This window comes from Salvelinus alpinus, chromosome 26 (assembly GCF_045679555.1).
Source record: "Salvelinus alpinus chromosome 26, SLU_Salpinus.1, whole genome shotgun sequence".
Lineage (NCBI taxonomy): Eukaryota > Metazoa > Chordata > Actinopteri > Salmoniformes > Salmonidae > Salvelinus > Salvelinus alpinus.
The window spans coordinates 7,135,914-7,148,087 of record NC_092111.1 but is presented as its reverse complement, the minus strand read 5'-3'; the positions used below and the strand labels follow the sequence as shown (position 1 = coordinate 7,148,087).

Sequence of the window (12,174 nt, the reverse complement as noted above, 5' to 3'; positions counted from 1 at the left end):
TAATCCAGGCACTTGTCATCTCCCGTCTGGATTACTGCAACTCGCTGTTGGCTGGGCTCCCTGCCTGTGCCATTAAACCCCTACAACTCATCCAGAACGCCGCAGCCCGTCTGGTGTTCAACTTTCCCAAGTTCTCTCACGTCACCCCGCTCCTCCGCTCTCTCCACTGGCTTCCAGTTGAAGCTCGCATCCGCTACAAGACCATGGTGCTTGCCTACGGAGCTGTGAGGGGAACGGCACCTCCGTACCTTCAGGCTCTGATCAGGCCCTACACCCAAACAAGGGCACTGCGTTCATCCACCTCTGGCCTGCTCGCCTCCCTACCTCTGAGGAAGTACAGTTCCCGCTCAGCCCAGTCAAAACTGTTCGCTGCTCTGGCACCCCAATGGTGGAACAAACTCCCTCACGACGCCAGGTCAGCGGAGTCAATCACCACCTTCCGGAGACACCTGAAACCCCACCTCTTTAAGGAATACCTAGGATAGGATAAAGTAATCCTTCTAACCCCCCCCCCCCTTAAAAGAGTTAGATGCACTATTGTAAAGTGGTTGCGTCTGCTAAATGACTTAAATGTAAATGTAAATGTAACCCGGATGACGCTAGGCCAGTTGTGCGCCGCCCTATGGGACTCCCAATCACAGCCTGGGATCAAACCTGGGTCTGTAGTCACTCCTCTAGCACTGAGATGTATTGCCTGAGACCGCTGCACCACTCGGAAGCTAGAAAGATGCTTGAGTTTCCGACTTGGAATTCCGAGTTGGATGACCTTTCAAACCGAGTCGGAGCTAGTTTATTTCCGAGTTCCCAGTTTTCTTGAGCGTGTGTAAGTCAGAGGTCGGAGATATCCAAGTTCCCAGTTGTATTGAATGCAGCGGGATCCCCAGATTTTTTCCCAGTCTGAGTTTTAAAAAATTAATTTAGCTGTCAGTTGTCTCCAACGCACGGATATCAGATATGCTGACCAGACCGGACACGTCGCGTGCGCAAGCGTCGCAAAATAAATTTAGAAATCCATGTTATTCAATTATTGCGCCAACGAGCGTCTGCGACGCCAAGGGCTAAAATAGAAGTCATTCAAATCAAATCAAATCAAATCAAATTTATTAGTCACATACACATGGTTAGCAGATGTTAATGCGAGTGTAGCGAAATGCTTGTGCTTCTAGTTCCGACAATGCAGTAATAACAACAAGTAATCTAACCTAACAATTCCGCAACTACTACCTTATACACGCAAGTGTAAAGGGATAAAGAATATGTACATAAAGATATATGAATGAGTGATGGTACAGACGGCATAGGCAAGGTGCAGTAGATGGTATAGAGTACGGTATATACCTATGAGATGAGTACTGTAGGGTATGTAAACATAAAGTGGCATAGTTTAAAGTGGCTAGTGGTCCATGTATTACATAAGATGGCAAGATGCAGTAGATGATATAGAGTACAGTATATACATATACATAAGAGATGTGTAATGTAGGGTATGTAAACATTATATTAGGTGGCATTGTTTAAAGTGGCTGGTGGTACATTTTTACATAATTTCCATCAATTCCCATTTTTAAGGTGGCTGGAGCTGAGTCAGTTTGTTGGCAGCGGCCGCTAAATGTTAGTGGTGGCTGTTTAACAGTCTGATGGCCTTGAGATAGAAGCTGTTTTTCAGTCTCTCGGTCCCTGCTTGGATGCACCTGTACTGACCTCGCCTTCTGGATGATAGCGGGGTGAACAGGTAGTGGCTTGGGTGGTTGTTGTCCTTGATGATCTTTATGGCCTTCCTGTGACATCGGGTGGTGTAGGTGTCCTGGAGGGCAGGTAGTTTGCCCCGGGTGATGCGTTCTGCCGACCTCACTACCCTCTGGAGAGCCTTACGGTTGTGTGCGGAGCAGTTGCCGTACCAGGCGGTGATACAGCCCGACAGGATGCTCTCGATTGTGCATCTGTAGAAGTTTGTGAGTGCTTTTGGTGACAAGCCGAATTTCTTCAGCCTCCTGAGGTTGAAGAGGCGCTGCTGCGCCTTCTTCACAACGCTGTCTGTGTGGGTGGACCAATTCAGTTTGTCCGTGATGTGTACACCGAGGAACTTAAAACTTTCCACCTTCTCCACTACTGACCCGTCGATGTGGATAGGGGGGAGCTCCCTCTGCTGTTTCCTGAAGTCCACAATCATCTCCTTTGTTTTGTTGACGTTGAGTGTGAGGTTATTTTCCTGACACCACACTCCGAGGGCCCTCACCTCCTCCCTGTAGGCCGTCTCGTCGTTGTTGGTAATCAAGCCTACCACTGTAGTGTCGTCCGCAAACTTGATGATTGAGTTGGAGGCGTGCATGGCCACGCAGTCGTGGGTGAACAGGGAGTACAGGAGAGGGCTCAGAACGCACCCTTGTGGGGCCCCAGTGTTGAGGATCAGCGGGGTGGAGATGTTGTTACCTACCCTCACCACCTGGGGGCGGCCCGTCAGGAAGTCCAGGACCCAGTTGCACAGGGCGGGGTCGAGGCCCAGGGTCTCGAGCTTGATGACGAGTTTGGAGGGTACTATGGTGTTGAATGCTGAGCTGTAGTCGATGAACAGCATTCTCACATAGGTATTCCTCTTGTCCAGATGGGTTAGGGCAGTGTGCAGTGTGGTTGCGATTGCGTCGTCTGTGGACCTATTGGGTCGGTAAGCAAATTGGAGTGGGTCTAGGGTGTCCGGTAGGGTGGAGGTGATATGGTCCTTGACTAGTCTCTCAAAGCACTTCATGATGACGGAAGTGAGTGCTACGGGGCGGTAGTCGTTTAGCTCAGTTACCTTAGCTTTCTTGGGAACAGGAACAATGGTGGCCCTCTTGAAGCATGTGGGAACAGCAGACTGGGCTAAGGATTGATTGAATATGTCCGTAAACACACCAGCCAGCTGGTCTGCGCATGCTCTGAGGACGCGGCTGGGAATGCCGTCTGGGCCTGCAGCCTTGCGAGGGTTAACACGTTTAAATGTTTTACTCACCTCGGCTGCAGTGAAGGAGAGCCCGCAGGTTTTGGTAGTGGGCCGTGTCAGTGGCACTGTATTATCCTCAAAGCGGGCAAAAAAGGTATTTAGCCTGTCTGGGAGCAAGACATCCTGATCCGCGACGGGGCTGCTTTTCTTTTTGTAATCCGTGATAGACTGTAGACCCTGCCACATACCCCTTGTGTCTGAGCTGTTGAATTGCGATTCAATTTTGTCTCTGTACTGGGACTTAGCCTGTTTGATAGCCTTGCGGAGAGAATAGCTACACTGTGTGTATTCGGTCATGTTTCCGGTCACCTTGCCCTGGTTAAAAGCAGTGGTTCGCGCTTTCAGTTTCACGCGAATGCTGCCGTTAATCCACGGTTTCTGGTTTGGGAATGTTTTAATCGTTGCTCTGGGTACGACATCGTCAATGCACTTCCTAATGAACTCGCTCACCGAATCTGCATATTCATCATTGTTGTTGTTGGACGCCGTGCGGAACATATTCCAATCCGCGTGATCAAAGCAGTCTTGAAGCGTGGATTCAGATTGGTCGGACCAGCGTTGAACAGACCTGAGCGCGGGAGCTTGTAGTTTTAATTTCTGTTTGTAGGCTGGAATCAACAAAATGGAGTCGTGGTCAGCTTTTCCGAAAGGAGGGCGGGGGAGGGCCTTATATGCGTCGCGGAAGTTAGTATAACAATGGTCCAGAGTTCTGCCAGCCCTGGTCGGACAATCGATGTGCTGATAGAATTTAGGGAGTTTTGTTTTTAGATTAGCCTTGTTAAAATCCCCAGCTACGATGAATGCAGCCTCAGGGTGTGTGGTTTCCAGTTTACAGAGAGTCAGATAGAGTTCGTTCAGGGCCATCGATGTGTCTGCTTGGGGGGGAATATATACGGTGATTATGACCGAAGTGAATTCCCTTGGTAGATAATGCGGTCTACATTTGATTGTGAGGAGTTCTAGATCAGGTGAACAGAATGACTTTAGTTCCTGAGTGTTGTTATGATGGTCACACCACGTCTCGTTAATCATGAGGCATACCCCCCCGCCCCTCTTCTTACCAGAAAGATGTATGTTTCTGTCTGCGCGATGCGTGAAGAAACCAGCTGGCTGCACCGACTCCGTTAGCGTCTTTTCAGTTAGCCATGTTTCCGTGATTCAGAGCACGTTGCAATCCCTGATGTCTCTCTCGAATGTTACCCGTGCTCGGATTTCATCGACCTTATTCTCAAGAGACTGGACATTGGCGAGTAGTATGCTAGGGAGTGGAGCGCGATGTGCTCGTCTCCGAAGCCTGACCAGGAGACCGCTACGTTTGCCCCTTTTTCGGCGTCGTGTAGCTTCGCCGGCTGGGATCAGGTCCATTGTATTGGGTGGAAGGCAAGACACTGGATCCGTTTCGGGAAAGTCATATTCCTGGTAGGAAGGGTGGTTAGTTGACGTTAATCGTATATTCAGTAGTTCCTCCCGGCTGTATGTAATGAAACTTAAGATCACCCGGGGTACCAATGTAAGAAATAACACATAGAAAAACAAAATACTGCATATTTTCCAAGGAACGCGAAGCGAGGCAGCCATCCTGTTCGGCGCCGGAAGTAGTTTCTATTTCTGACGCAGATCGCGCTGAAAGTCCTGCCTCTCCCATCTCCTCATTGGTTTGAAGAAGCAGGTACCCACGTGCCATCTCCTCATTGGTTATACCCACGTGCGTGATTGAAAGACGAACTTTGTTGCCGGTTGTGTGGTAATACTATGAAAGTTTAGATGGATCACCATATAAGTTCAAAGATGAAAAAGCCTGGAAGGAGGAGAGATGACAAGAAACGATCCGGTTGGCCGTTTTATGTGTGGATTAATTGTCGGAGTAGAAGACCTTGTGAATTCCAGGTAAAACAACTCAATGTTTATATCCCAGGACAAATTAGCTAGCAACAGCAAGCTAGCTAAATAGAACAAATTAACGTTAATTAATTCATAACGCTAATTAACGTTAGCTTGCAAGTGCAAGCTAACTAGCTAAAATGCCATATATGTTTATTGCTTTTTGACATGTCCCCAAATTAATGTCATTGGTTCAGAGTTTTGATATTTTAACCTGCGTGTCGTGATCGCGTTTGGTGTGGGGGGCAAAATAAATTTATGCACGATAGCGCACGTGCGCAGCCGGTTTAGGTTCCGTGTTAGGCTATCTAGCCAAAAAGCATCCATGAGCTGTTATATTTGTCCGAAAATCTGGCTATCAGTCGTTTTGGCTTTGCTTGTGTCTATTTTAGCGACATGTGTATCTGCATGCATGTGGATTTCCTTAATTAAGATGCTCGGCTAACTCATCGCAAGTGCGAGCTTTGGGACACAAAATCGGGAGTCTGTATTGGTTTGAGTCTCTGAGTTGTGCATCGTTCTGGTGTGGCGACGGAAAATAGCTAACCCGACAACCATATAGCAGACATCACAGAAAAAAACGTGTCCCATCAACAAACGCGTGTAGTCTCTAGGAAGTATACTTACAAGACGTAAAGTTAAACGTGTCCCTCGCTATCAGGGGTGAAAGTATTGTAATGAAACAGGCAGGGAGTAGGTATCGAACCCTCGACCTTCTAGCCCGAGGTCCGGCGCGCTATCGACTGTACCGCAAAAGCATGCTCGTGCGGCAGAGTCGATTTCCGCACTTATAAACCCAGGGTCGTTACAGTATAATTAATTTCTTCCCGGTATTGGACCTCCTATATTTTTATGGGCCTAATCATATAATTACACATAGTATTGAATTAACAGGGATTCTATGTGGGCCTAGTCATAAAAATGTGTAAATTAACTTAAAACGCAACAAATTTACTGAGTTACAGACGTTTATTTCACAGTGAGCAGGGTTGAAAGTAAGGAGGTAAGGTACAGCTTCCCAGCAAAATAAATAGTGGGGGTAAACCATACAGGTAAAACATGAACCTCACAATAATTAAATACAAAGGTAAAAACTGTAGGCTATTACACTACTTTTTATCCCCGCCGTATGACAGCGGTAATGAAAATGAGCGAATGGATTTGAAAATGGGTGGCATAGCCTAAACTCCAAAATCTGATGTGGTTCGATAAAAACACGGAAACGTTGCCAAGGCAGAGATGGGTGGCCGACGCGCGCGGATGTATAGGCCTACATTCTGGCCTAATAAATCATCACCAATGTCATTAGGCTTTTTGTGTTTTGTGTAACAGATGGCTCTTTACATTCACCACTGTTTGGAAGCTGGAAATATGTTGCCAGTGGAAGAACGTGCGCGGGTAGCCTAGTAAAAGAGCCCTTTGAAGTGATTGTTTGACAATTACAGTACATATACCTTCGTTGACTGGAAACGTTTTGTTTTTTGGTGAAGCCGGCTATATTGTGGTAGGGTTATTTTCTGTGACCACCATAGCGATGCACAGACTCCCGATGATGTGTCCCAAAGCTACTCTAGGGCGTGTCACTCACCTGTGTGCGACTGCGCATGCAGTAGAGAGAGTGAAGAGCGAGAATCAGCTGTCCTGTTGTCTGCAGGTTCTGAGGACCTTGTAGTGTTTTTCATGTCGAGATTCGTGACAAGTGGTACTTTGAATTTGGTGACTTGCCATTTATGTCTGGAATAAACGTAAAGATGGCGAGAAAGAGTAGTTCCAAAAAGTCATTCAAAAGCTTGTTTTCTAAAAGCGAAGCCAATTTGACTGTGGAGAAGGAGAAAGATGACCGTGGAGGGAAAAAGTTCAAACTCTTCAAATTCAAGATAAATACGAAACACGACAAAGAAGAAGAGAAGCAAGTGGACTTCAGGTAGGCTAAAATATGCCAAATAGTTCCAGGCTTTTCTTGTTGCAACATTGTGTTCGAACTGATGGTCGTGATACCATTATAATGTTCTACTGTAGTCCACAGACTTTGAATAGTATACTTTATTTATGTTGTGCGTGACTTGACATGAATTCACACACGTTTGTTATATTTGTGCATGCATCTCTTAACAGTGGGAACAGTCAAGCTAGTCTAACAATTAGGCAACAAATAGGCTCTCTGATTCAGAAGATACCGTTGCAAAAACAACAAGATGATCTACACCACACTGGATGGAAGTAGCAACCTGTATTAAGCATGCATCGAGAATCTGATTGAAACCTTACACATACTGCAGGGTGTTACACGCTAGACGGGATGCAAGAGCCACTGGTTCAAACTATGCACATTGTATGCTCGTCTGAGGGTAGCCCGAACATTCAATATTTACACACATGTATGTTTCTGTCGATCCTACAACATTTTCAATGGCTTTATTTAGGTATGCAATATGGTGATGAAATCCCTTGACGTTAAAGTTTTTCATCACGTGTTGAAGTGTTGGCCTCGGTATACTAGAGTATGCACGTATGAATGAGCAGTATATACTTTGATCGTCATTTACTGGTTGAACATTAACAAACCGGTGAAGCACATGACACAACAATCATGTGGTTTGTCCTTTTGGAAAGCAGCTGTTGACATCTGGTTTTATAGGCTCCAATACACCAGTTCGCCTTAATTGAACCGTGCCAACTATACACCTCAATGCCTGGATCAACAGCAAGAGTAAACGTCTCCTTTTCATAGAATATTTAATTCAAAGGCAGGAGGGTCAAACCAGTAAATCGCGAGTTAGAGGTTTATTCAATGTTTGTTTTGGTGTTCGCTTATTCCAGGCTATCAAGGGTAGTTGGCATGTTTGTGACTATTTAGTATAGGGTAGGGTGTCCACCCACCCTGCCCAGCGTGGGTGAAAATGTGCTTTGGTGATGATATGTAACTTCCTGACGTTATAAAATACAATTTACCAAGACAAATATGATTACCGTTTGTTTAAATCACTGAACACAACATGCACTTATTCATGGTTCTATCTGCCCAAGGCATCTAGTTGAGCCAGGTGTCTTAATTCCTTAATGCACACAGCTTTTGTTCATTTGCATAGTTAGTCATTTAATTCCAGCATTTTAATACATTTCTTAATTTCCTTCAGTTTTATCATTTACACACTGTCACGATTATTTTGTCTTAGTATGCCATAAAAAAATTTAACAAAAAAATGAACTTAACAAATCAAGCATTAAACCTAGTAAACAATTAATTTAGACCCAGCGTTTTATTTGAAACGGGATTATTTGCTGACGTGATGTAATTTTACAGATTTTTGACCACATTTTTTTTCTCTGGCCTTCGTTGATTTATTCACCCTAATTCTGGCCAATTTGTTTTCTTAGAGGATTACCGTCACAATTAACATAGCTTTACCCATTGGTCAAAATAGGTTTAAGTACACATGTCTCCATGAAAATGTAAACTCACTGTCTGAATCTCTTCAATGGTAGATAATCGTTGTAAAAAAATACATCAATAAAACGGACATTAATCCCGTATGTCAGTGTGGTTTGGCATGAGAATCCGACTCATAGAACTACATGAAAGACAAGACCTTTACAATACCCAGTCAGCATTGCCAGAACCAAACAGGTTCAAATACTTCCAAATATGGAGTACTTCATGGGAGTGTGGAGTGTTAACTGAACTTATCGCGTAGTGCGACGAGGCAACCTGGCCCCAGCATAACCCTTTTTGCCAATTTTAAAGATCAAATCGGTCTTGACACAACTTGAGACGCGTCCCACTCCGTTCAGTCCTTGTGCATAGCTTAGCTTCTTCACAGCCATCCTTCTAGGCAGAATTTGAGCTACGGTATCTGTATCCGAGGAGGACTGTCTACGGACGTATTTGTGTCTTAGCTAAGCGAAGGGACACGAAGAGGAACCTGTCTTTCCTCTGCATTTCCTCTACATGTTATTGTTCCCAGGGGCATCTATGCCTGATGTCACTGTTGGCATCATCTTAGTAAAAGTTACAGTAGCATCCAATTGAAGTGAAGCAAATGATGTATCTGACAATATGTAGCCAGTGGAGTTTATTTGAAACATATACGGCTTAGAATTTCTTTTGTCTGCATATTAAGGATGTGCTGTCATATCTAGACAATTATATCTTCAATTATTATTCTAATGTCTGCCAGATTACAAATTCAGTACGATATGATTCCTCTCTCTTAGATGTGAGTCTGGGCCTGGATTGTTGAGTGTTATTACTCAGCACAGGTGTCCCCTCCATACAGTTACATCATAGTGTTACAGTGTATACTTTTTGCTCTGTTGGTTTCATGATGCATAAAAGCATCAACTGAAACCCTCTACGAGAACGGTCCTCTTACTTCAGCGTACAGTTTTCTCCACGTGCAACTTCCTCTACGCTCCCCTCTTCATCTAAAACAACGACGCTTCACATTTTTTTTAACCCAATACCAACATCTTGCCCTTCTCCCATCTCTGCATGTTGCGTTACCTTCTATTGTTTATGTTTAGCCTATTGTCAATAGTAGTTTACTATATAAAATGTGCATGTTTTGTTACACTGTGTTTTACTGAAAAACAACTCCAATGTTGTGCAATAAGGTCCACGCCACCTTTACCAAGGTGTGGCACAGGTATCTCACATACTGTACACAATAACTAGGAGCTACAGAGGTATGCTTCACCCCTCAGGCTCTGGTTAACAGCACTCCATACTATACATGCATGCTTGCACATGTGTGTCAATACCAGTCTCCCACGAGTACCAGTTTCAGTTGTCAACCTTAATTAGGCAATATACGGTGCATTCGGAAAGTATTCAGCCCCCTTGACTTTTCCCCCCAAAAAATTTACATTACAACCTTATTCTAAAATGGATTAAATTGCGACGAAGTGAAAAGTATATTTTTTTATAAAAGAAGTGTCTTGGAAGGTTCCAAGCTTTCTTTAACAATTATGGAGGCCACTGTGTTCTTGGGGACCTTCAATGCTGCAGTAATGTTTTGGTACCCTTCCCCAGATCTGTGCCTCGACATAATCCTGTCTCGGAGCTCTATGAACAATTCCTTCGATCTCATGGCTTGGTTTTTTTCTCTGACATGCACTGTCAACTGTGGGACCTTATATAGACAGGTGTGATCCTTTCCAAATCATGTCCAATCAATTCATGTCCAATCAAGTTGTAGAAACATCTCGAGGATGATCAATGGAAACAGGATGCACCTGAGCTCAATTGAGTCTCATAGCAAAGGGTCTGAATACATATGTAAGTCGGGTATTTCTGTTTTTAATTTTTTATAAATCTAAAAAACTTTTTTGGTGGGTCTGAATACTTTCCGAATGCACTGTATGCGTGTGATTGTATTATTATTTCCGCTTGGCATAACTCATCATTCGCGCAGCACTTTGACAATCTCAAGTTGAACTCGTGACGAATAGTCTGAGTCCCTAAGGTGAGCCTTACAGTATACTAAATCATTTGAATAGGAAAAACCGGGTGGCTTGGCTAGCTGTGAATGACAGCCGACATCTCTATGCAAATCCTGCTCTGGTAAAGCACCCTGTCTAGTTGCACTGAGGCGCTCCTCACTTTCTCCCTCCCTCCCCTCTCTCTATATTTCTGCTTGTGAATCTGAATGAGGCACCTGTCACCTGCTCTTTAGGAATGCCCGGTTGAACTGCATCCAAATCATGTCTTCGATAAGAAGCAGCGTCAGTCTATGAGCCTTTTTTTTTAATATGAAGTCTTTATGAAGCCTACACAAGCAGGACGCCGCGCTTCTGTCAGGGTGTACACATGTCGCTAGTGAAGGATCGTGGAAGAGGACGTGACCCGTTCACAATGCATCAGCACTCCTCCCTCTGGGCTAGAGAGACACCGTGTTTTGTCTTCTCTGTGTGATGATGGATGGACAGAATGATTGACAGGCCGAGCACTTTAGATGACACAGTAGAAACCTGGAAGTGAGTTGCTGGGGTTTGTTTGTGTGTGTAGAAGCCACTGGACCGGTCTGATTTTTTTATAGCGCCTGACAGTCTCTCCTAAACAGCAAACTTAGACTGTATTTTAGGGAGGAATGCTGTTCCCCTGAGGTGTGAAAATGGAATTCGATCATCCCATTGGATCATCCACCTCGCGATCATTCAACCTCACATGCAATGCTTCGTCGTGACACTGTCGATGTCCGTCTATTGTAACAAAGAGATACGTTTTTCCGTAGCTTTATTTGCTTGCCGCTTACCTCAACCCTTTTTCATTCAGCAAAGTGAAGAAATGCTACCTGTGTAGAAAGAGGCTTTTGTGGCACTCCTTTGGAGAGCTCTGCTGTGATGACAGCTGCTTATGGATGAAGCCACTCTGTTTACAGCCACACACTGGACCCACTGGCAGCGTTATTGAGGAAGGGGCCATTTGTCATTCACTGTAATAATTATGTCAGTAGGGGAAAAAATGAAACCCGATTCAGAGAGATTGTGCAGTATTGTGTTGATTTTTCTTGCATGCTAAAGGGACATTTTGTCCGACTTCGGTGTATTTGATTTTGTATCAGTGTATTCAAACTTCTGAAACCTTTTCGTACAAACTCCAACTCCACTTTATAGCGATTGTCAGGAGTTAGATTTTTGGTTGGATCTTATAATCGCACAACAGGTTATCACTTCAACCTTATGAACCCAATCATTCACCATGCACGGTTCAAAGACAGTGCAGAACTGCAGGGACACCCTTGTTGATGAGACCCTATGCCCTCGGCCTGTGCAAAAGTCAAAAGTGATCTTTACATTCAGCTTTTCCAAGGAGAACATGCAGTGCTATCTGTTAAGCCTGCTGTGCATTGGAAATGTTCTGCATTCTCTACTTATCGATGAATTGATGTATGTACAGCATTAAAATGTTTCATTTGTGCATTGACGTATACTTCGGTTGGAATGTGTAGACGCTATTTACTCAAAGTATGTCCTTAAGTGCTCTAGTGAATATGAACGATGCTCTCCAACTGTACTTCCATTTTATGAGCCAGAACTATGCTGCTGATAAAAACATGTCCGGTTTATTTACTCACTCCTGTTTCATACAGAGAAGTGCCTTTGGTATAGCCTGGTCCTAGATATGTTTCTGGCAAGACAGCACAAACAGACCTAGAACCATGCTACTGTTGGTACTTTCAGCAATGCATACAAAACAAATAATAAGTAGAGATGTACATTTCCTGAAAAAATGGTGGTGTGCTTGCTAGCTTGATTTAAAGTATGGTTTTGAAATAAGTAGTGGTAGTGACTGGTTATAGTTTGAAAATTAGGCA

The 12,174-nt window shown here is 44.3% G+C and overlaps 1 protein-coding gene across 1 annotated transcript in view; it reads left to right on the top strand.

Annotated features, from left to right (window-relative positions):
- The first annotated feature begins 6,483 nt into the window (after nucleotides 1-6,483).
- The window catches only part of LOC139554528 (serine-rich adhesin for platelets-like), a 71,846-nt gene continuing 66,155 nt past the window's right edge, over nucleotides 6,484-12,174 (top strand). The window contains exon 1 of the mRNA XM_071367388.1: nucleotides 6,484-6,782. Coding sequence (XP_071223489.1) covers nucleotides 6,589-6,782 — 194 coding nt within the window. The 5' untranslated portion in view covers nucleotides 6,484-6,588. The remainder of the gene's footprint in view (nucleotides 6,783-12,174) is intronic.